At 38.9% G+C, this 26,516-nt stretch overlaps 1 protein-coding gene across 1 annotated transcript in view; it reads left to right on the plus strand.

Moving 5' to 3' along the window:
- Positions 1 to 26,516, plus strand: part of LOC124798560 (glutamate receptor ionotropic, kainate glr-3-like) — a 98,814-nt gene that overhangs the window by 21,474 nt on the left and 50,824 nt on the right. The window contains exons 3-6 of the mRNA XM_047262019.1: positions 7,862 to 7,971; positions 8,052 to 8,204; positions 13,427 to 13,650; positions 26,110 to 26,318. Coding sequence (XP_047117975.1) covers positions 7,862 to 7,971; positions 8,052 to 8,204; positions 13,427 to 13,650; positions 26,110 to 26,318 — 696 coding nt within the window. The remainder of the gene's footprint in view (positions 1 to 7,861; positions 7,972 to 8,051; positions 8,205 to 13,426; positions 13,651 to 26,109; positions 26,319 to 26,516) is intronic.

A 26,516-nucleotide genomic window follows, 5' to 3' on the forward strand; every position in this document is an offset into this window, starting at 1 on the left:
ACCAGGAGATTGGATAGTTTGCTGTTTAGAACAGCATGCCACCCTTCACCTCCTCTTCCTCAAAATCACCCTCTCCAAACCTTCCAGGAATTTATGACTTCCAGCCTTGCCTCTCAATCCTTCTTAAAAAACCTTAATCCTACTCCCAACATCACCACTGCTGAAGCCCAGGCTATCCGCGATCTGAAGGCTGACCGGTCCATCGTCATTCTTCCGGCGGACAAGGGTTCCACGACCGTGGTACTTGATCGTCGGGAGTATGTGGCTGAGGGACTGCGTCAGCTTTCAGACAACACCACATACAAAGTTTGCCAAGGTAATCCCATTCCTGATGTCCAGGCGGAGCTTCAAGGAATCCTCAAAACCTTAGGCCCCCTACAAAACCTTTCACCTGACTCCATCAACCTCCTGACCCCACCGACACCCCACACCCCTACCTTCTACCTTCTTCCTAAAATTCACAAACCCAATCATCCCGGCCGCCCCATTGTAGCTGGTTACCAAGCCCCCACAGAACGTATCTCTGCCTACGTAGATCAACACCTTCAACCCATTATGTGCAGTCTCCCATCCTTCATCAAAGACACCAACCACTTTCTCGAACGCCTGGAATCCTTACCCAATCCGTTACCCCCAGAAACCATCCTTGTAACCATTGATGCCACTTCCTTATACACAAATATCCCGCACGTCCAGGGCCTCGCTGCGATGGAGCACTTACTTTCACGCCGATCACCTGCCACCCTACCTAAAACCTCTTTCCTCATTACCTTAGCCAGCTTCATCCTGACCCACAACTTCTTCACTTTTGAAGGCCAGACATACCAACAATTAAAGGGAACAGCCATGGGTACCAGGATGGCCCCTTCGCACACCAACCTATTCATGGGTCGCTTAGAGGAAGCCTTCTTGGTTACCCAGGCCTGCCAACCCAAAGTTTGGTACAGATTTATTGATGACATCTTCATGATCTGGACTCACAGTGAAGAAGAACTCCAGAATTTCCTCTCTCCAACTTCAACTCCTTTGGTTCCATCAGATTCACCTGGTCCTACTCCAAATCCCATGTCACTTTGCTTGATGTTGACCTTCACCTGTCCAATGGCCAGCTTCACACGTCCGTCCACATCAAACCCACCAACAAGCAACAGTACCTCCATTATGACAGCTGCCACCCATTCCACATCAAACGGTCCCTTCCCTACAGCCCAGGTCTTCGTGGCAAACGAATCTGCTCCAGTCCGGAATCCCTGAAGCATTACACCAACAACCTGACAACAGCTTTCGCATCCCGCAACTACCCTCCCGACCTGGTACAGAAGCAAATAACCAGAGCCACTTCCTCATCCTCTCAAACCCAGAACCTCCCACAGAAGAACCACAAAAGTGCCCCACTTGTGACAGGATACTTTCCGGGACTGGATCAGATTCTGAATGTGGCTCTCCAGCAGGGATACGACTTCCTCAAATCCTGCCCTGAAATGAGATCCATCCTTCATGAAATCCTCCCCACTCCACCAAGAGTGTCTTTCCGCCGTCCACTTAACCTTCGTAACCTGTTAGTTCATCCCTATGAAATCCCCAAACCACCTTCCCTACCCTCTGGCTCCTACCCTTGTAATCGCCTCCGGTGTAAAACCTGTCCCATGCACCCTCCCACCACCACCTACTCCAGTCCTGTAACCCGGAAGGTGTACACGATCAAAGGCAGAGCCACGTGTGAAAGCACCCACGTGATCTACCAACTGACCTGCCTACCCTGTGATGCATTCTATGTGGGAATGACCAGCAACAAACTGTCCATTCGCATGAATGGACACAGGCAGACAGTGTTTGTTGGTAATGAGGATCACCCTGTGGCTAAACATGCCTTGGTGCATGGCCAGCACATCTTGGCACAGTGTTACACCGTCCGGGTTATCTGGATACTTCCTACTAACACCAACCTATCCGAACTCCGGGGATGGGAACTTGCTCTTCAATATATCCTCTCTTCCCGTTATCCACCAGGCCTCAATCTCCGCTAATTTCAAGTTGCCGCCACTCATACCTCACCTGTCATTCAACAACATCTTTGCCTCAGCATTTCTGCCTCGACTGACATCTCTGCCCAAACTCTTTGTCTTTAAATATGTCTGCTTGTGTCTGTATATGTGTGGATGGATATGTGTGTGTGTGCGAGTGTATACCCGTCCTTTTTTTCCCCTAAGGTAAGTCTTTCCGCTCCCGGGATTGGAATGACTCCTTACCCTCTCCCTTAAAACCCATATCCTTTCGTCTTTCCCTCTCCTTCCCTCTTTCCTGATGAGGCAACAGTTTGTTGCGAAAGCTTGAATTTTGTGTGTATGTTTGTGTTTGTTTGTGTGTCTGTCGACCTGCCAGCACTTTCATTTGGTAAGTCACATCATCTTTGATATATATATATATATATATATATATATATATATATATAGAGGGAAACATTCCACGTAGGAAAAATATATCTAAAAACAAAGATGATGTGACTTACCAAATGAAAGTGCTGGCAGGTCGACAGACACACAAACAAACACACAAAATTCAAGCTTTTGCAACAAACTGTTGCCTCATCAGGAAAGAGGGAAGGAGAGGGAAAAAGATATTTACAAAATTAATACATTTATACGTAATAGAAACAATATTTGTTTGTCCATTCACTTTGGTCACTATTAAAGAATTCACCAATGGAGTACAATGGGCGTTCTTTCAGGTCCTGTGCTACTCTCCTTCTGAATGCTCCTAGCGGCAGGGATTGCACTTCTTGAGGCAGTGAGTTGAACATCTTTAGGGCAACCACTGGAAAGCTGTCTTGCGTTCCCATCAGTCGACACCTGGGTATTTCGATGCTCCTCTTGTTACGGGTATTGTGATTGTGTATATCTTGCCTCATGCTGAAGACTCCTTGGTTTTCTTTCATGCTGATGAGACATAAAAACACATACTGGCTGAAGACTGTCATAATTCCTAACTGCTTGAATATAGGCCTGCAGTACTCCTGTCTTTTGCTTGATGTGATTATTCTGAGAGCTTTTTTCCGTAGAATTAGCACATCCTTACAACCTGCAGAATGTCCCCATAACAGTAGGCCATAATTGATGTGACTATGGAATAGGGCATAATATACTGTTATGAGATATTGGTCACTCAATATACCTTTTAACCTCCTCAGAAGGTATATTACACGGGAGAACTTGGAGCACATGTACACTGTGTGTTTGTTCATTGTTAGTTTCCTGTCCATCATGAAGCCCAACAGTTTGACAGCCTCCATATTATCATGGCATCCAATGTTGTTAAGTGTGCATATCAGATGTTGTGTTTTTTCTTCATTCATTTTCATTTTACTTTTGATGAACCATTCTTTAATGTTTTGGAAGAGTACATCTGTTTCTTGGAGTGATTCTGCAGCAGTTCTTCCTTTGGCAAAAAGGGTGGTGTCATCGGCAAACTGTAACAAAAAATGGCTCTGAGCACTATGGGACTTAACTTCTAAGGTCATCAGTCCCCTAGAACTTAGAACTACTTAAACCTAACCAACCTAAGGACATCATACACATCCATGCCCGAGGCAGGATTGGAATCTGCAACCGTAGCGGTCACACCGAGTGAGGTGGCGCAGTGGTTAGCACACTGGACTCGAATTCGGGAGGACGACGGTTCAATCCCGTCTCTGGCCATCCTGATTTAGGTTTTCCGTGATTTCCCTAAAATCGCTTCAGGCAAATGCCGGGATGGTTCCTTTGAAAGGGCACGGCCGATTTCCTTCCCCATCCTTCCCTCACCCGAGCTTGCGCTCCGTCTCTAATGACCTCGTTGTCGACGGGATGTTAAACACTAATATCCTCCTCCTCCTCCGTAGCGGTCGCACGGTTCCAGTCTGTAGCACCTAGAACCGCTCGGCCACCCTGACCGGCAAACTGTAACATATTGTTGTTATAACCCATATCATTGACATAAATAAGGAACAGGAGAGGCCCTATGATGGACCCTTGGGGTACTCCATATTCCAGCTTTTGTTCTTGTGATGTTGCTCCATGAATTGATACCACTTGTCTCTGGTCTTCCAGATAAGACCTAAAAGTTGCCAGAACAAGACCTCCGACACCACAACACTTCAATTTATTGTGCAGTATCTTGTGGGAAATGCAATCAAATGCCTTGCTAAGATCACAGAGTGTCAGTGCCACACTTTCTCTGTCTTCGAATTCTTGCCTTAGTTTTCTGGTTAAGTCCAGTGCTGCCATAAACGTTGACTTTCCCTTGTGAAAACCGTGCTGTGTGTCCTGGAAAAGCTTATTTACTTCAAAATAATTCTGTAACTGGAGTTTTATAACGGACTCCATAACTTTAGCTAGAATATGAACGATAGAAATTGGTTTGTAGCTGGACACTTCATATGGGTCACCTTTTTTGTAGATTTGTGCTGTGTGTGCTTGTTTAAGAAATTTTGGGAAGACACCAGAGGATAAGCATTTGTTAATTGCTATAGATAATGGTTGAGCTAGCTCTAGAATAATTTTCTTCAGCATTGTGCAAGACATACCATAGATATGTTCGCTCTCTGAGTTCTTGTATGACTTAACTATTTTTACGATATCCTTAGGGTGCACTTCCTTCCAGTTTTCAAAAGCGTTACTGGTTATGTTTCTCATGTGACTTGTGGGGACTAAGCCTGAGTCAGGTATTTCATTAATAGTATCTTTCACTATCCTAACAAAGTACTGATTGAAGGCGTCAGGGCTACCAGAATTTAAGGCTGAGGTGGGCTTTTTTCTACACTCGTTTACCAGATTCCAAGCTGCTTTGCATGGATTGTGAGCCTCTTTAATGAACCTGTCATTGTATCTCTTTTTTGCCTCCTGCACTTGCTTTCTGTAAATTCGTTTGGCTCTTACATAGTTACAATGAAGCAGGTCTCTAGACGGGAGATCTCTAGCTGCTTTCATACGGTCCCTGAATATTAGCACAATGCATTTTAATTTGGTTAGCTCAGGGGTATACCACATCTTCTCTGTAGTAGGTTTGTCCCTTCCTTTAGCTTTGCCTGTAGGATACTTCTTGTGGATTTCTGGAAATAAATCATCAAATTTAGCTTTTAATGATTGGAACAGACATTCGAATGAGGCACTGGCCCCCATTCCTGCAATTTTTTGCTGCCAATTTACACTTGACAGGGCTATTTTAAGGTCATTTAGTCTTTCTTCTTCTATGATCCTTTTAGTAAATGTGTAACTGGAGTGCCATGAGCTTGGTTACAGTTGACTCGAGCAATTCATACTTATTTCCATTACTAATGCGCTATGGTCAGCAATCATTGGTTCAACTACACTGATATTATACTCCCAGATATTGAGGTTAGTGATAACTGTGTCTAGGCAGGCATCACCTCTTGTTGGCAGTCGGTTTGCAACAAACAGCCCATAGCTATTTATCAAAGTCATGAAGACTCTCTCTTTAGTGCTTCCATCACCTATATGCATGCTGAAATCTCCACACAGTGCAATTTTAGATTTAAGACATGTTAGGTAGGACAAACATGTTTCCATTTGTGCAATCAAGTTTTCAAAATTAACATCTGGTGAGTGGTACACAGAGACAATAATAAGGTCAATATCTGTTAACACTAGTGAAGCTAATTCTAGATCTAGGTCTGTGGAAAAGTTTTTTAAGTCTATTTCCTTTACACTAGGAGTCTTGCTTGCATATACAGATACCACCATGAATTGTAGTAGTTCAATACCATGAATTTACCATGTCCAAATATTCAATGGCTCTTTAATAGTGACCTTCTGCTTCATCTAACCAGTGTTCACAGATACATAAAACATCTGGTTTGACGTCTTCTACAAAGAATGATAGAAGGTCCACCTTTGTTCTTAAACACTGTATATTAAGAACTGTTATAACAATGGGCATATAACTATCATCTCTATTGTTACTTCTGTGAGATATTATGGGGCCTTGGGTTTTTATTTCAGGCACTATTTTACTGGGGCACTGGTCGATCTCTGGAATAAAAAATGCTTGACAACAATATTCTTTGGCCATAGTGTTGTGTCCATCACCTTGTCCTTTATATGGAAGTCCACACCAATCTTGAAGCTGCTGTTCACACTCTTTGTTTCCAGTTTGGAAAGATTTTCTTAAGGATTTTGGTTACATTTTCAGTTGTTGTGCCGTTTTTCACTTTTCCTAAATGAAACCATGCTCTTTTCTTGCCATAAAGCATTGCTTGTTCTTCACCAGTGCCTATTATCTGATTTTTTCTTTCTCTAGTACTTGAATTTCTTACTGATGCTATGGCAGATGCTTGAGGTCTTTCTTCCTCTACACTTTTCCTTAGTGCAGTTGCATACAGCATTTTTGGTTGTACAGATGCATTCTGCTTCATTTTGTGTATGTTGTTGGTTTGTTGTTTTCGTGTTGTGAATGATACTTGCTGATCTGTAGATCAAAAAGTTCTTTCCCTACATTGTACATCATGCCAATTTGTATCTGTATTGGGTGAAGTTTTCTCATCTGAATGTCTGGCTAAGATGTATGGTTGGTTTCATTTATACTGGCTCCAATTTTTGAATTGTTCAAAGAAGTATTGCTAACACATCGATCTTCTGTCGCTTCATGGACTGTAAGCTCTTTATTGGTAGGCCTATTTGTATGTTCTGATTTGTTACTTGCATCTGTAGTTGTTGCAATGTTTTCTTGCCCTGTTTTTGTTTTGTAAGAGGAAATACTGGTAGTATTCACACAGGGATTCTGGTTTACACTGTGGGTTATTGATTCACTATCGTTTATTTGTTCCAACTCGCCTATTGTGGTTAAAATCTTTTTTTTGGTTTTCACACTCCACCACAATGTTGCAATGTTTTCTTGCCCTGTTTTTGTTTTGTAAGAGGAAATACTGGTAGTATTCACACAGGGATTCTGGTTTACACTGTGGGTTATTGATTCACTATCGTTTATTTGTCCCAACTCGCCTATTGTGGTTAAAATCTTTTTTTTGGTTTTCACACTCCACCACAACACCACTATGTCATGATTCACAGCCAACAGGAGCTATTGGAAATTCAGATCAAGGTGTGTAAAGCAATGTTTTAAAGACAACTAAAAATGCAAATGTGTACATTATTTTATTATTAAATGGATGAGTTTTTAATTTCATAATTAACTTACATTGTACTTCAGTGACTTCTTTACTAAGAAAAACTTGCTTTATATTTTCCAAGCCTTCTTCTTTGATTATGAAAAATTAGTCTCTTTTTGAGCAATGGCCATTAACAATTTACATATCTGCCACAAAAGCTGAATGCAACGAAACCACAAACTGCTCTTGTTAATAACTAAATCTGAAATTTTTTACAAAATGAAAATTTGTTATTTGATCATTATTACAATAATTTTTGGGAGTATTAGTTTTCAAAAGAAAAATATAACCAACAATGGAAGAACTATAGACAGTTACTCACCAGTATAAGCTCAGTGTGAATTTCAAAATTATCCCAGCAAAATGAATTTTCAAAGAAGTTTTGGATTTGCAGTCAGTCATTGTTCACTTTATTCCACAATATTTTAAATAGGCTTCAGCTACTCAATGAATCAACTGAGGATGAGGGGAAGGTGCCCAGTTGAAATATCATTTAGTGAAGTGAAAGACCAGCTGCAAGCCCAAAAATTCTTTGAACAATAATTTAGTTTAAACGCTGAGCAGTAGGTAGGAACATGAGCAAGACTGAACTGACAGCTATATTGTAAGTGCCTATCTTTAGTCCTCCTACTTTTTTTATTCCACCCAGGACTCTTCAGTCTTATAAAAATACAACTTTAATTTCCTTTTCTTTTTCAGAGAATGACAAATAATTTCAATCCTAAAAACTTCTCTATCAAAACGGGGTATCAACCATTTGATCTAAATATTGAAATATTTCTTTTATTTCAAGAAATGTTTAACTTCAGGTAATTTGGTACATCATATATCATCCTTATAGAAGCATCCAACAATGAATTGATTTTTATTGTCCTGTTTTTGTCACTAGCCTTGACATGATTGACTCTAATGCTGTCACTGGTGATGCTGCTGTACTGAAGACTATTACTAATGGAGATGCTGATATTGCCCCAATTATAATGGGTGTCATTCGTGAGAGAGCTGAATTTATTCATTTCATACACCCAATAGGTGGATTACGGTAAGTGTTCTTCATTTTACATTGGTCTATATTTAAGATCTTGTTTCTGCATTGAGTGCTATTTATCTGTGCTATTTTCTCATGCTTAAGTACATGCATGACATATGCTGGCAATATATTGGAGATCTTAAGTTATAAAGGAAGGGTACATTAAGTTTGTCACTGTAATTAATGTATACCCCAAATGCAGAAGCAATATAAAATTCACTCTACTGTACTTGCATATCAAAAACTACATGCATGATGCTTTCTCACAAGTGTTCCAGAGATATTGTTTTCTGTTTTATATATTGATCAGGACATCTTGTTGTTGTGAAATGAATAAAGGAAAGGAAATAATTTCCCTATCTTGCCACTGATAGTTCTGTGTTTATTGGCTGAAAATGGATTCATTTTTCAGCATTGTTCCAGCTATGACCAATGTGGTTTGTCAATTGTTTTTTTTTTTCAGTTAAAAGATACCATTCAAAAAGTGCTGTTCTGAAAAATACTCATTTATGGCTTCCTTGACCTTTTCATTGTGCTAGTTTTTCATTCACAGTACAAATACAGAGAAATTAGTGAATGACTAATCTGGTGAATAGAGTGGATTAGCCTATATTCTGCACTTCAAAGCCTTGAATGATCCTGGTGCTTGAGCACTTTTGTGGGCAAATGCACTGTTCTGAATTTTTAATTTTCTCCATGATCCAGATCACCTCACAAATTTTTTATCATATTGGTTAAGTAGTTTCACATAGTATTTACTGTCTATTATTTTAGCCTCTACAAAATATTCAATCAGAACAACCTTAGAAAGTACTGACTATAAGTTATCTGGCATATGATATCAAATCAGCTTTTCTAGACAAGAGGCAGAAGTTTTATTTCACTGCTCTGATTTAGCTTCTGGTATGAACTGAAGGACTCACATGCAACAGAAAGTACCAAATTGAAACAGAAAATTAATTAAATACTTTTTAAAGCAGTAAAGAGGTTGTTCAGAAACAAGTTTTTACTATTATCTTTAAAAATTTCTTGCAGAGACATCACCTGTTTCACATACCTATGATCACAAATCAATTAATATGAGGGTTGCACAGAAAGTAATGAAAGGCCTCTTTCTCTGAAAGTAGGTTGGTTTTATCCAGAATTCCAATACTCCGTATTATTCTATTATTCCCCACACTTTTGGCTACAAAATCCTGTAAGATGGATTGGGCTGTTTTTTTTTTTTTTTTTTTTTTTGGGGGGGGGGGGGGGGGGGAGACCAAACAGGTCATCAGTCTAAATCCTGTAAGTGACCTCATGCCACCTAACTGGGAGAGCATGTATGCTTGCATGGCACTACTCTACTGGTCGATGTCAGAGCTAACATTTTTCTGCATCAATAACCTCCACATAACCCCATGGAGTAAAGTCTTCATTGGGTCAAACAGATGGAAATCAGAAGGTGCAAGACCCAGCCTGTAGGATGGGTGAAAAAGAACAGTCCAGAACTTGTGTGAGGCCTTGCACTGCCATGGAGTAGGAGAAGTTATTTTGCATTTTTGTCATGCTGAACAGGATGAAATTATTTCTTCAGTCTAGATTGTTGCACCAGAACAAAACATAACAGCCCCTTCAGAGTCCCAGAAGATCATCACCATTACTTCACCAGCTGAGGATGTGGCTTTGAAATTTATCTTTAGAGAAGAGGTGGTGTATTGCCACTACATGGATTGCTGCTTCGTTTCCAGCTGAAAGTTCTGAACCCATGTTAAATCGCCTGTGATGAAATTTGACAAGAAATTGTTGAATTCAGCCTAAATTTGAAGGCCGTAGTAGTACCTTCAAGAAGAAATCACTTATCACTGCAGGTATGTTATTCACACATGACTACACTAGACTGTTACCCTTATTACACAGTTCGATTATCTTTATTATTTCTATTGTTTATATTCTGCTCAGTGCTTTCCATTAACATACTGCTATAGGCACATGACTTATGCAGTATTGTCAAACCTTACCCGCAGCTTTTCCTTAAAACCTTTCCTCTCTTCTGCTAACAGAAGGATCCCTGGGTTTCAAAAGCTAGAAGTTTTACATCTTTCTGTGTATTTTAAATCTGCACTACCTCATGAGAGCATTTCTCTATTCATGTCATGAGTATATTGTTGCATGACTGGCAAACATACTTCCACTGGTGAATGTTGGTCTGTTACATTACAGTAGGAAGAGGACTCCCACAGACCTGTACCTGCATTAGCTGCCACCATCCAATGCAGAGGCAAACAGCGTTAATCACTTTGGTGCATAGGGTCCCAATCATCTGCAACCTACCAGACAAGCTACAACACCCAAAGGAAGTGATCCAAAAAAACTGATACAGTGAACCACAGAGTTGTTGTTGTTGTGGTCTTCAGTCCTGAGACTGGTTTGATGCATCTCTCCATGCTACTCTATTCTGTGCAAGCTTCTTCATCTCCCAGTACCTACTGCAACCTACATCATTCTGAACCTGTTTAGTGTAGTCATCTCTTGGTCTCCCTCTACCATTTTTACCCTCCACGCTGCCCTCCAATACTAAATTGGTGATCCCTTGATGCCTCACAACATGTCCTACCAACTGATCCCTTCTTCTAGTCAAGTTGTGCCACAATTTCTCTTCTCTCCAATTCTATTCAATACCTCCTCATTAGTCATGTGATCTACTCATCTAATCTTTAACATTCTTCTGTAGCACCACATTTCAAAAGCTTCCATACTCTTCTTGTCTAAACTATTTATTGTCCACATTTTCTCTTCCATATACGGCTACACTCTAAACAAATACATTCAGAAACGACTTCCTGACACTTAAATCTATACTCAATGTTAACAAATTTCTCTTCTTCAGAAACACTTTCCTTGCCATTGCCAGTCTACATTTTATATCCTCTCTACTTCAACCATCATCAGTTACAAAACTCATTTACTACTTTAAGCATCTAATTTCCTAAACTAATTCCTGCACCATCACCTGATTTAATTTGACTACATTCCATTATCCTCGTTTTACTTTTGTTGATGTTCATCTTATATCCTCCTTTCAAGACACTGTCCATTCTGTTCAGCTGCTCTTCCAGGTCCTTTGCTGTCTCTGACAGAATTACAATGTTATTGACAAACCTGAAAGTTTTTGTCTCTTCTACATGGATTTTAATTCCTACTCTGAATTTTTCTTTTGTTTCTTTTACTGCTTGCTCAATATACAGATTGAATAACATCAGGAATAGGCTACAACACTGTCTCACTCCCTTCCCAACCACTACTTCTCTCTCATGCCCCTCGACTCTTATAACTGCTATCTGGTTTCTGTACAAATTGTAAATAGCCTTTCGCTTCCTGTGTTTTACCCCTGCCACCTTCAGAATTTGAAAGAGAGTATACCAGTCAACATTGTCAAAAGCTTTCTCTGAGTCCACAAATGCTAGAAATGTAGGTCTGCCTTTCCTTAATCTTTCTTCTAAGATAAGTTGTAGGGTCAGTATTGCCTACATGTTCCAACGTTTCTATGGAATCCAAATTGATCTTCCCTGAGGTCGGCTTCTACCAGTTTTTCCATTCATCTGTAAAGAATTCGTGTTAGTATTTTGCAGCCATGGCTTATTAAACTGATAGCTCGGTAATTTTGACATCTGTCAACACATGCTTTCTTTGGGATTGGAATTATTATATTCTTCTTGAAGTCTGAGGGTATTTGGGTATTTTGCCTATCTCATACATCTTGCTCACTTGATGGTAGAGTTTTGTTAGGCCTGGTTCTCCCAAGGCTGTCAGTAGTTCTAATGGAATGTTGTCTACTCCCGGGGCCTTGTTTTGACTTAGGTCTTTTAGTGCTCTGTCAAACTCTTCATGCAGTATCAGATCTCCCATTTCATCTTCATCTACATTCTCTTCCATTTCCATAATATTGTCCTCAAGAACATTACCCTTGTATAGACCCTCTGTATACTCCTTCCATCTTTCTGCTTTCCCTTCCTTGCTTAGAAATGGGTTTCCATCTGAGCTCTTGATATTGATGCAAGTGGTTCTCTTTTCTCCAAAGGTCTCTTTAATTTTCCTATAGGCAGTATCTATCTTAACCCTAGTGGGTGGGGAACCACAGAGTAGCAGAGTAGAAGGGCATTTAAAAAAAAAAAATGCAACAAAATAAGAGCATGAAGAAGGAGACAAGGGACACACTTTCATTTTGACCATTGAATGTACTAGGGATACACAGCATCCCATGTGAATGTGGCCACCAATACATTGGGCAAAGGCAGTGATTTATCTTGAAACAATGCAAGGAACCCATGAGATATGTTCGACTGGGACACAGACAGAAATGAGCAGTGGCGGAACATGTCATAAATGAAGATCACACTTTTGACTTTGAGAAGAGAAAGTTGCTATGCAAAGCAGCCCAATAAGGAGAAAACATTGTTAAGGAATCAATAGAAATATGTATCCATGGGAACCAAGTCAATATGGATGGAGGTTGCCAACTTTGTTCAGCATAGAATCTCACATTAGCAGCAACATGATGTGATCACATCCAGCATTGCCCAGCACTCTAGATGCATCCAGAAAGCCCATGCAGAGACTTGAGCATAGCCTCTAACCTGATCGCCACCCCCACCAGTGCATCCACATCCTCTCTTAATCTTTGCAGTTCTTCTTTTCAGTCAGCTGTGAACTTCTGAGGTTTACAGTCTTTTTTTCCACAGTCCCCAGAGCACAGAAGCTGTTGGAGAAATCTAAATCAAAGCTAGTAGGCTTGAAGCATTGCTTGAATATCCTCCCTGATCTGGTAGGTTTGACCAAAATTCATTCATCTATGCTATCCCTAAAGTCACATCTGCCAAATACTACAAGCCCTATGTTCTAGCAGGTCATAATATTGTAACAGATCTCTCTTCTCAAGCTACCCTCCTATTATTAAAAATGTATCCTGTTATTAAAAACTATTTCTTTTTGCAGTTTGTGATAAAGCATTTGAAGGGTGAGTTCATTTAAAAGAGCTGACATTTTTATCAGCTTGAGTCACACAACTTCTGGTGATGCAGATTTACAGCTGGACACCAACGAACTTTATATTAGATAACCTTGCCGTAAAAGATGAGATCATTTACATCATGTTATTAGTGTGTAATTTCTATAATACAGCCTTGTTGTTGTAGGCTATATTAAAAGATATTTTTCATTTTTACTAATGTTCCAATACCTTTAATTTTTTGCAGCCTTTCTATGCTTTTTGTGCGGCCAACAAAAGCGTCCCTACAGAATGTGTTTTTCTTACCATTTTCTGTGGATGTGTGGCTTTCAGTATTTACTGTTACAATACTCACCTTTCTAACACTAACATTTGCTGTTATGAGTGTGAACAAGAAGGAAAATTGCTCAGATTACTCATGGAATGTCTCTGAAATTCTTCTACTAACTATTGGTCTTGCCTGCCAACAAAGTAAGTAAACTAGAAATGTACACAAAACAGCAATTTTTAATTTGGACGTTATAATTACATTTACAAGCTTTATTTCACGACAGAGGACTTGGTGCACCATTCTTCAAATTATATTATTGTTCACTGCATGGAAATGCATTATGTCAGCTGTAGCTATTTATAAGTCTGTTAGTAATGAGAAATAAATTTCATATGCAACAGATACAATGTATAACAATGAGCTTGGACACACACTCTCCACTAGATGAATAGAATAGAATAGAATATTTTTATTTGCCTTTCAGTATTTTTCATACAGTTTGTTTTGTTAAAGTTTACAGTGGAGTACGGTTAAGCACAATAAGCACTTACATACGCAGAATTATTTAGCTTATTTAAGAATTGAAAACATTTCTTTATCACTTATTAAAAGCTTACATTATAATGAGTATTTCCTAGGAATTCTTCAATTGTATAGAATTCACTGCATTTTAACCAGTTTTGCAATACACTCTTGAATTGATTAAATGGGGCTGTATGAGCTGAGTATGGTAACTTATTGAAAAATTTTATGCCCAAATGTTTATAGTTATTATGGACAACAGCTAGCCTTGAGAAAGGAAAATCCAGCAAGCGACTATTTCTGGTATTGTGTGTGTGTACATCACATCTCGTGCTGAATATGTCCAGATACATACATTAAACAGTTATATATGTACATGCTAGGTACTGTCATTACACTAAGAAATTTAAAGTGGTTTCTGCAGGAATCTCTGGGTGCTAATCCTAGTATACATCCGATGGCCTTCTTTTTCCATCTGAAAATACATTTAGCCTCTGAGGAATTACCCCAGAGCAATATTCCATACTCCAGATGGGAATGGAAGAAAGCGAAATATGAGTGGAGTAACAGCTGTTTGCTCACACTGTTTCTCGATTTGTACAGTAAAAAAAGTACACGGGCTAGTTTGCTGGACAGGTGATTGGTGTGTTCTTCCCAGGAGAGTGTTTGGTCTATGTGCAATCCAAGAAGTTTCACTGCTTTATTTGTACTTTTTGTGGGTTTTAGATTAAAAATTATTTCTTCTGTTTTTAATTAAATGATTTATTGCAGCAAAATAGCCATTATAGTTATACATTAGACTACAACCATTCGTGAGTGAATTACAAGGATGTATTGAGTGTGCGCATAATTCTTAGTAGTAGATTACATTCAGTGCAGGTATTATAACAAATTATCATTTGAACCATTTATTGCATAGTCTCCAATTGATCTGGTCCTCTTGTTGCATATTTCTATATGGTACCTCTCACAAGACTGTCCGCATAGTGTACACTTGCAAAGGTTTGATGGTTCACGGTATGTTGTATTTGCACAAATTTCATGGTGGAATCCGTGTACTGCGAGTCTTTTAAGTACATGTCTCATCTCAAAATTTGCTGCTGTCCAAGTGCGGTCGATCATGGCCTCGGATCCATAGAATTCCGTTGGTACTTCCTCTCTTTTCTTGAGTAGTGATCTTAGTAGGTTCTCCAATGCTGATGTGTTGGCAAGTAAGAACCTTGTCCTTAGATCCTCTATGAGGAAAGATTCTCGGGCGAGAAGGTAGACTAATCTTGATCTTGTGGTTTTTGCTACCCCTAATGCTCTTTCGGTATAAGCTGCTTTTACTCTTTCCAATGTTTCTAAGTTCTTTTCATTTAGGTGTATCCATATGATTTCTATCCCATAAGCCAATATCTGTATTATTTTTGATTTGAAGAGTGCCATAGCTGTGTCTAGATTTAGTGTTCTGATGGAACTTATTTCGTTCATCACTCTGATGGCTTGTGTCGCTTTCTCTGTTGTGTGTTTAGTGAAACACTTTGCAGATGGCTGGAGTGTTATCCCTAGATATTTGTAATCTTTTGTGATAGATATTTCCTTTCCTTGTAATGCAATTCTTGTCGTTTTTGGGATTTGCCCGCCTGGTCTGAATACCATCATTTCCGTCTTGTCGGTGTTGATTATGAACTTGTGTTTTGTGCACCATTTTTCCACATCTTCTATAGTCTCCTGTAGTTTCTTTAAGTTTTTTGAGCCTATCACAATGTCGTCCGTGTAGGCATATGCTTCGACATCTTCATCTTGAGCGATTTCCATAATGTCCTTTGCTGCCAGAATGAACAGGAGCGGTCTTAGTGGGTCTCCTTGAAGTACTCCGTTTGTTTGCCTTAATAGTTCAGACAGGTCGAGGTTGTCTGAGATCCTTATCTCATTCCATTCATTTATGGAGTTTATGATCCTCGTCCAGATGCTGTCTCCTCCCAGGGTTTCGTCGAGCATCCTTTTTACTAATGATCGATTGAGGAGGTCGAAGGCCTTTGTGAAGTCTATGAATACAGCATAATATTTTTGCTTCTTATCGATAGTTTCCAATATGTTTTTTAAAAGCAGCTCCACTGCTGTGATAGTGGATCTTTTTTCCCTGAACCCGAATTGAGATTCTGGGAGGTGGTCTTCCAAAGTGTGTCTTATTCTTCCTGTGATTAGTTTTGTGAATACCTTAAAAGGTTTTTTTTCCAAGGCTATTCTTCTGTATTTGTTTGTGTCCTTTGGGTCGCCCTTCCCTTTGTACATTACCCTTACTATTGATTTTCTCCACTGGCATGGGATTTTTGCTGTTTCAGTGCATTTGTTATAAAGTTTTGTCCAGGTTGGTGCTAGCAGATGGGCTGTGTCTTTAAGGTATTTGTTGTAAACCATGTCTGGTCCTGCTGCTTTCTTCCTTTTTGGTGATTCAATGTTGTTTCGGACCTCATTTGGAGTGAGTGGGGACCAGGCTGGCATCTCTTGTGGTGTGAGCTCTTGACTTGCTACCTGTGCTCCTTCTCTACCATCTTTGTTGAGAATGTCTTTGAAATGTCTCGTCCATTTTTCCATGCTTATATAGTGTGACTGTGCCTACTTTCGGGGGCGGACTGCAATGAATGGGTCTCTCCTGGCTTCTTCAGCTAGTCTTCTTCCCTCTTCTTCCCTGTGTGCCATTCTCTTCTCCCTTGTTAGTGTTTTGTAGGATCTTCTTTTCTCAGCGTATGTTCGTAGTAGTGAGTGATTATCTGTGTCCATTTTTAGTCAGTGTAAAGCTTGGCGTACTTCTTTTCTTTGCTGATAACACTCTTGATCAAACCATGGTTTAGCTCTTCTCACTTTCCTGGGGGTAGTTGCTTGTTTTAAGAGTTTCTCCAGTTCAAGCGCTGCCTCCTCTACATTTGAGTTGTCGATTAAGAACTCAATTTGTTCTATCTGGTCATGGTATTCTTCCTCTTTCCTTGGATCCAGTCTCCTCGAGAGTGGTCTCTTCTCTTGGTTCTCTCTTGCCTTCCAATCACTTTGTATGGCTATGTTCATCAGGATGTGTTTTCTTATTGGCGTGTGGTTTGCATTCCAAAGAGGGCTTATGTCCCCTTTTATGTTTCCTCTTATGAGGGCGATATCAATAGAACTTTTGCCATTATGGCTGAAGTACGTAGGGACATTTGTGTTGTTTAGCAGGATGAGGCCTTCTTCTTGTAGTTATTCGATTACTAATTTTGTTTTGTGATTCTGTTTAGATCCCCTGCGATAAGTAAAGGGATGTCTTTCTTGCTCCATCTTATTTGTTGGCCTAGTTCATCAGTTATGTCTGGCCGATTCGCTTGGCTGGAAGCAGGTTGCAAATATTGTGATGTGTTTTACTTCTATTAGAATGGAGTGATTTAGTTCTGTTGTCGCTATAATTGGTGTTATCCACGGTTTCAGTAGGACTGTTATTCCCCCTTGGGGTTGCCCCCTTTCTCCTTGCTTTGCCAGCATATTTATGCTATAGAATTTTGGGTGTTGCCAATGGTCTGTGAGAAAAGTTTCTGTGAATATTGCTACGTCATAACCTTCGAGAAAGTCTGTTGGAGCTATGCATGCTGCGCTTTTGAATCCTTCTACATTCCATAACATTATGTTCATGTTTTTTCTCCCTTCGTTTTCTCCTGGTTTTGTCGTCTCCGGGTACATTTGGTTTTGACACTATAGTACCAGTGTGCTTCTCAGATTGTCTGCTATGTTGTGGCACTGCTGGTCTTGGGCCAGTGAAAATCCTGAGTTTCCTTTGATGACAGCCTCTTGTAGGTTGGCTGGTTTCCGGCTTCGTTATATAGGAAGTCCTGGTCCCTGATAGGTTTCTTTTTTCTTTCTCCCCTCTTATCTTATCTGTCGGGTCTCTGATGACCTTACTTCTTTTCCTGCTGTTTGCGTTATCTGTTCCTCTTTTGGGGGTGGGGGTGGTGGGTCCTCTTCTGTTGGTGATGATGTTGCTTCTTTTTCCTCTATCGGGCATGGTGAGGTTTGTGGGTCTGCTTCTGTTGGTGATGAGGTTGTTTCTTTTTCTTTTATATGGCACAGTGGAGACATTCCTGCCTCTTCCTTCATTGGTAGTATTATGGGTGTCTGTGTCTGCCCTTGTAGTTTGTCAAATTTTTCCAAAATTTCTTTGCACAGAATAATTTTTGCGCAGTTGTTTCTGTGTAAACCATGCCTTGTGAAATGCTCTCTTTGTGAGCTTGTTGCATTTATGAAAGTCACATTTGAGGAGCTGCTACATATCTTCCTAAATATCCTATTTGTTCTGGTAATTTCTTTATTTATGCAGGACTCGACCATCAAGTCGTGTCTTTGAGGAATGCTTAGCACATATACTTCAGAATGAGTAGCTTTCCCTAGAGTTTCCCTCAGTACTCTTCTTGCATTGATACTTTTGTTTCTATAAATGTCATTTCCTCCACCTATAATGACATATTTCGCACCTTTTGTTACGGATGTTTCCCAGGATTTCAACACTTCACTTAATGGCATGCCTGGTTTGGTGATTCCGCTTACTTTTAGTTTCTTTTGCATACTGGCCATTTTTTCTGCTAAGCCTCTTCCGTGGCTGTCTGAGAAGATGTATATGTCACTCTTTTTATTTCTCCCACTTGTCTTAGATGTATGTTCCTTTCTCTTGTTTCCCTGTTTGTTCATATCTTCACTAGTGTCTGGCAGGTCATATTTATTTCTATTATTCTCACTTGTCTCATACATATGATTCTTACTTTTAGTTCCCTGTTTGATTGAGTCTTCACTGGTGTCAGGAAGCTCAACTTTATTCGTTGTTTTCAGTCGTAATGATTTTTGCACTGTTTCACATGCCAGGTTATTTTATGCCTAGTACTCTGCTCGATTTCCACTTTTTGTTTTTGTTTATGATCCCAATTTACCCCTTGTTTCACACGCCAGCTTATTATAGGACTAGCAAATGACTCATTTTCCACTTTTTGTTTTTGCTTATGTATTGTTTATGCACAGTTGATTGGCCTGACACCAGTGACTAGTCATTTGCATTATTTCTCTGTTGTTATTCAGCACAGTTTGTAAATTGTCACCTGACATTATTAGTGTTATATAATCTGTGTTCAGTATATTCTTACATGGTATATAATTCTAGAAATCATGAATATAGACGATGAACAGGAAAGGCCCAAGAACCGAGCCTTGGGGTATTCCTATTTTTATAGGGAGTATTGCTGATCTCTGTTTATTTACATATACAAGCTTTAACCTATTGCTTAAATAAGATTTGAATAAGGTGACTGGTATATCTTCAGAGCCATAGTATTCTAACTTTTTAATGATTATGTCATGAGACACTGAATCAAATGCTTTGCTTAAATCAATAAGTGTTCCAGATATATGCAGCCTCTTTTTATATGCTTCATATACATTGTTCACCAAAGCTTCAATTGCTTTTACAGTTGATAGGTGAGACCTGAATCCGAATTGCTGTTCATTTAATAGTTTGTTGCTTTCAAAATAGCTGTATAGCTGCCCATGCATGCAATTTTCTATTATTTTGGATATGTTTGGTACTATTGATATGGGTCTGTAGTTGTTTGGGAGGTTTTTATCACCTTTTTTATACATAGGTAGTGTAACTGTGAGCTTAAGACATTCTGGAAAAATTCTTTCATCTAGTACTCTTTTTGACAGTGAGAGAAGTGGCACTATGATCTCCTCTGCTATACACTTTATGATGAAATTACTGAGTCCATAATAGTCCTCTGTTTTGGAATTGCTTAGTTTGTTTATTGATTTGCAAATGTCATTTAGGGTGATAGGGGTCCAAGTAAATTTCTCACTAGTCTGTTTTGTATGTATGAGTAGTGCTTCTGCATCTATGGTAGAATTATTGAGTGGATTGGTTGTGGCACTATTTACAAAATAATCATTGAGTGTATCACAGTCTATAGGGATGTTGTTTTCTTTATTGATGTTATTAATTTCCTGTTTTATGACATTCCAGGCTGCTTTACATTTATTTTTGGAGTTCAAAATGTATTCATCATTTGCATTGCACTATTATTTCTGATTTGCCCATCTGTTCATCAACACTGCCATCTTGGTAAAGACTGCATACAAGTGCAACATTTTTGCCTTGCTTAGGAATATATGATGCTAAAATGCAAGATTTTCTGATGGCAAAGGTATTGAACCCACGTGATGCTTTCTTTGCTTCATGAATTCAAATGACAATTTATATTTATTTTTTTGTGTGGTTTCTAGTAAAGGTAGCCAAAAAATGATTTTTCACTGCTTCAACCAACTGAAAACTGGTAAGCAAGTTATCAACTGTGATATTCCTGCTGGTTTCCTTGGTGGAGGTACACAACCTCTGATCTACAGCAGCTGGAGTATTACTTACATAATATGGTTCCTCTGGCTGTGTTACAACATACACATCCATATCCATAGTATTATACATCACAGCATCACAAAAGGCAAATATTTTTGTTCTGTAGTTGTTCAGCTTGCTAGTTATATACTGTCCAAACCGACAATTGCCTTAAATGCCTCAACTTATCAGTTGTGAGGTATTTAAAGGGAGTGTATGCTATTTAGCAATTCTGGACAAACATTTCAAAAATGTTTCTTGTTGGAGGTAACTTGTCATATTTCAGTCTTTCTTCTCTTGTTAGCTTGTCAAATTACAGATATCTGAGAAGGAAACAAAATCTAGAGTGTGACATGATGAGCCTGAAAATGTTTGTCCCTGTGCCCTCAGTTTTCCATTAATCATCTGATTCAGATGGTTAGGCTTCAATATTCCAGCCAAAATCAGGAAATCTATTTAGAGCTTGAGTTTCACTGTCAGTCGTTGCTTTGCAATCACTGTCTCTGGAAAATTTACCTCTCTGGTACTCGATAAACAGGTTTGTGTTTTCTATGATTATGCTGATAATATCATCACTAAAACAAGTGCTTTCAAATATCATTTGGCGTTTTCAGATGCTTTAGAGTAGGTTTTACACCAGGAAGATCGATTATTATTTTTCCAGACCTTGTTTTAAAATTTTTTCGAGGTGTATGTTTATTATATTTCATAGCCAGACTATTTGTGATGTTGTCAATACTGTCCTCACCATCAGATAACTCTTGTTCTGTATCAGAATTTTCAGGTTGCCGTTCTACCCCATCTACACTTGCTTTCACATTCTTCATCATAGTCACCTCCACGATCATTCTCTGCCAAAACCTCAGCAAGCAACTTTCTAATTCTTCCAGACTCTCCTTCATGTACATCCATTTTGCAAAAAATAAATTAATGAAATAATCAACTAACCTGAACCTAACAGAACAATGTAACTAATAGAAGTGAAGACTGTAATAATAAAAAAAACCCTTGACAATTAACAATAATACGGCAATAATGACATACCTTTTACTATTACTCCTAAAGCCAACATTGCAATTTTCATGGAATGTTGTTCACATGGGACTGTGAATCAACAGTTGTTGAACATGTCATCACCACTGCTCCAGTCCAAATGAAACAAAGGAGTAACATAGTACTGCTGGTTGTAGGAATGTATGCAGGTCATGTTAGTCCTAGGTCCAATGAGACTAAAAAGGAAGAACTGATGGTCTACACATGACTACTGTAGGGTTAAAGGAAGACATCGAAGCAATTGAGAGGTGGGCTGCTGGATTTTCTACTCAAGAGTATGCTTCATGAACTGAAATGGGAATTCCTGGAGAGAAGGTAACATTCTTTTCAAGGAACACTATTGACAAAATTTAGAGGACCGCTATTTGAGGCTGACTACAGAACAGTTCTCCTACTGACAACATACATTTTATGTAAGGACCACAAAAATAAGATATGAGAAATTAGAGTTCACATGGTGGTACATTTTTGCTTGCTACATTTGTGAATGGAACAGGAAAGGAAATGACTAGAAGTGTTACAGGGTACCATCCACCATGCACCATATGGTGGGCTGTGGAGTATGTATGTAGATGTAGATTTTCACTACATTCAGTCTACACGGGTACAACAAAATAAGCTCCTTAATTATCAAACAGACAACAGCAACCAAAATGTTTAGAGCCATGCAATATATTAGACTGAAGATGTTTAAGTGTGCTATTATGTATTAAAATGTGAAATCAATGAGCACATGGTTTGGTAGTGCAAACTGGAATAATATGATAAAAGATCCTTAAACACATAAGTGACACAACATAGACAATAAGATACATAAAAAGTGAACAATATGAATTATCCTCTCCCTCTCCTGGTTACATGGTATCATTAAATTGTAAGGTAGCATAGTTTAGTAATATAAAATTGCTGTTTTATTATAATGCATATAACTAATTGCCCCCTAATGTTTGTGTGCCTCAGTGATACAGATAGCCATACCGTAGGTGCAACCACAATGGAGGGGTGTCTGTTGAGAGGCCAGACAAACATGTGGTTCCTGACAAGGGGCAGCAGCCTTTTCAGTATTTGCAGGGGCAGCAGTTTGGATGATTGACTGATCTGGCCTTGTAACAATAACCAAAACAGTACTGCTGTGCTGGTACTGCGAACAGCTGAAAGCAAGGGGAAACTACAGCCATAATTTTTCCCGAGGGCATGCACCTTTACTGTATGGTTAAATGATGATGGCATCCTCTTGGGTAAAATATTCCAGAGGTACAATAGTCCCCCGTTTGGACCTCCGGGCGGGAACTACTCAGGAGGACGTTGTTATCAGGAGAAAGAAAACTGGCATTCTATGGATCGGAACGTGGAATGTCAGATTCCTTAATCGGGCAGGTAGGTTAAAAAATTTAAAAAGAGAAATGGATAGGAGTGTGGGTAAGCTGCTACAAACAGCATAGAGAATGCGTTATTGTGACCAAGATAGACATAATGCCCACACCCATCACAGTAGTACAAGTTTATATGCCAACTAGTTTCTGAAAGTATTTGAATGGAGTGTAACCATGTATGGAAGTGAAACATGGACGATAAATTGTTTGGACAAGAAGAGGATAGAAGCTTTTGAAATGTGGTGCTACAGAAGAATGCTGAAAATTAGATGGGTAGATCACATAACTGATGAGGAGGTATTGAATAGAATTGGAGAGAAGAGGAGTTTGTGGCACAACTTGACTAGAAGAAGGGATCAGTTGGTAGGACATGTTCTGAGGCCTCAAGGGCTCACCAATTTAGTATTGGAGGGCAGTGTGGAGGGTAAAAATTGTAGAGGGAGACCAAGAGATGAATACACTAAGCAGATTCAGAAGGATGTAGGTTGCAATAGGTACTGGGAAATGAAGAAGCTTGCACAGGATAGAGTAGCACGGAGAGCTGCATCAAACCAGTCTCAGGACTGAAGACCACAACAACAACAACAACAACAACAACAAGCTCTGCAGATGATGAAGAAATTGATGAAACGTATGATGAGATAAAAGAAATTATTCAGATAGTGAAGGGAGATGAAAATTTAATAGTCATGCGTGACTGGAATTTGATGGCAGGGAAAGGAAGAGAAGGAAACATAGTAGGTGAAAATGGAATGGGGACGGGGAATGAAAGAGGAAGCCGCCTGGTAGAATTTTGCACAGAGCATAACTTAATCATAGCTAACACTTCGTTCAAGAATCATAAAAGAAGATTGTATACATGGAAGAGGCCTGGAGATATGGAAAGGTTTCAGATAGATTATATAATGGTTAGACAGAGATTTAGGAATCAGGTTTTAAATTGTAAGACATTTCCAGGGGCATATGTGGACTGTGACCACAATCTGTTGGTTATGAACTGTAGATTAAAACAGAAAAACTGCAAAAAGGTGGGGATTTAAGGAGATGGAACCTGTATAAACTGACAGAACAAGAAGTTGTAGAGAGATTCAGAGAGAGCAATAAGGAACGACTGACAAGAATGGGGGAAAGAAATACAGTACATGAAGAATGGGTAGCTTTGAGAGACGAAATAGTGAAGGCAGCGGAGGATCAAGTAGGTAAAAAGATGAGGGCTAGTAGAAATCCTCAGGTAACAGAAGAAATATTGAATTTAAGTGATGAAAAGAGAAAATATAAAAATGCAATAAATGAAGCAGCCAAAAAGGAATACAAATGTCTCAAAAATGAGATTGATTGGAAGTGCAAAATGGCTAAGCAGGTATGGCTAGAGGATAAATGTAAGGAGAAAATTAAAGAGACCTTTGGACAAAAGAGAACCACTTGTATGAATATCAAGAGCTCAGATGGAAACCCAGTTCTAAGCAAAGAAGGGAAAGCAGAAAGATGGAAGGAGTATATAGAGGGTCTATACAAGGGCAATGTACTTGAGGACAGTATTATGGAAATGGAAGAACATGTAGTTGAAGAAGAAATGTGTGGAAGAGTTTGACAGAGCACTGAAAGATCTAAGTCGAAACAAGGCCCCAGGAGTAGACAACATTCCATTAGAACTACTGATAGCCTTGGGAGAGCCAGCGCTGACAAAACTTTACCATCTGGTGAGCAAGATATATTAGACAGGCGAAATACCCTCAGACTTCAAGAAGAATATAACAATTCCAATACCAAAGAAAGCAGGTGTTGACAGATGTGAAAATTACCGAACTGTCAGTTTAATAAGTCACAGCTGTAAAATACTAACACGAATTCTTTACAGATGAATGGAAAAACTGGTAGAAGCTAACCTCGGGGAAACTTTTGTTTGAACTCGCAGCTAGATATCATGGTACAGTACCTTATGGTCTCACAACAGTTGTACAGAATCTATGCAACTCCCCCCCCCCCCTCCCCCTCAGCTGAAACAAAATAATGAGACCAAATAACATTTCTATCAGGGTGTAAACTCACATACCTCCTTCTCTAAAAACTGTCAGAAGTTATTGGCTGAATTAACAATACAAGGGAGAGCATAGTATGTGGACATAAACAGATTTCAAGACTGTGGCCTTTTTTTTATTAAAAAAAGTGATAGGATTGTTTGCAGTAATAGGATAGGTTGCAGCACTTTCTCCTCCAAAAATGTTAATTCAAATCTAATGCCCTCTTAATCCTATGTTAAGTTCCTCTTCTGCTGTTTTATTATAATATTGGCCAGTTAAATTTCAGCAGCCACTACTGTATCTTACATGTGTGCAACTTCTCAAATAGACACAGATTAAAATATATCTAGTTAAGCCTATCATAAAAGCAACTGTGCCTCTATGTGCACTCCTCTGCCCAGGTCCAAATCACAAGACACAATTAATTAGAAGTCACCACTGATCATTTTTCATTTACTACTGCATAAAGGGCTCTTTTAGATTTCTTTGCATGTTACACTCTTCAGCTTTAAGCATTAAGATATTAACTTCCTGTTTCCTGCTGTATTCTCCTCTTTTCCATTAGCTCAACATCAGATTAATCTTATCATGAGGAATACAGCAAAGAACTTTGTTACTTGCAATGTCTGAACTGACATACGCAGTTTCTTTAATGCTGTCATATCACAAAGGAGAAATATGATGGTGTGTATCTGTAATCAACAAGGCTGTCACCTTCAGAGAGACTGCTGTCAGCTCCACTTCCATCTGCACATGAAATGAACACTCCACATGCACCCTTCTAGCTTCCTATCTCACAATGAAAAAGGAAAGAAAATTACATTTGGTAGATATGGATGTTATTACTAAGTTCAGCTCACAGAACATGATAAATTCATTGGGAATGCAATGAAAACTAACTGATTAAAACTCCTTCAAAGTATTAGTGGGTACAAGGGGCAGTTATTAACTGAGCTTTTATCACAGAATTAAAAATAAGCGTTTGATGCTTGTTTTAGCCATCTTTAGTGTAGTTTCATTAGGAGAACATTACTTGTGTACAAGTACTGAAATACGTAGTTATTCTTTGTGGATTTATAGACAACTATTAATGTCACAAGCAACTGAGCATACAAAACTCTCATTTATGACAAAAATTATACTTGCAGCAATAGCAAAATATGCAGTAATGTCATATTTATGAAATAGTGCAGTCACAGATCTTTTAAAGCATATAAGAATATAAGCATCATGTCTATTTTAATAATGCTGTCAAAGATGAAAGACATATATAAGAACAGATATTTTATTTGAATAAATAAATATTTTTTCCAGGTTCTACAAGACTGCCCAACAGTACAGCTGCCAACATGATTATCAATTGGTTTTCTTTTGTGGCGATACTGCTTTTCAGTGCTTATTCTGGGCAGATAATTTCTTTTCTTTCCGTTCATGAGTCACCAATCCAGTCTGTTTCTGACCTGTCAGCATTCCATTATAAACTGGGAGTTGATATGTTCCCATATATTTCTCACTTATTTAAGGTAAGTACATCTTCTTATAATTTTTAGTATGGGAAGCATACCAAAATATCAATGAACAACAATAAGAGTTAATTGATGAGAAAGATAGTGCAACATAAAACTTACAAATAATACACTATTGATTCATCATATTCATTCGAAGAATGACTTCTTAATGTTAAATATACATTCATTTGTCTAATATTTTTTGAACTGGTT

The sequence above is a fragment of the Schistocerca piceifrons genome, chromosome 5 (genome assembly GCF_021461385.2).
Source record: "Schistocerca piceifrons isolate TAMUIC-IGC-003096 chromosome 5, iqSchPice1.1, whole genome shotgun sequence".
Classification (NCBI taxonomy): domain Eukaryota; kingdom Metazoa; phylum Arthropoda; class Insecta; order Orthoptera; family Acrididae; genus Schistocerca; species Schistocerca piceifrons.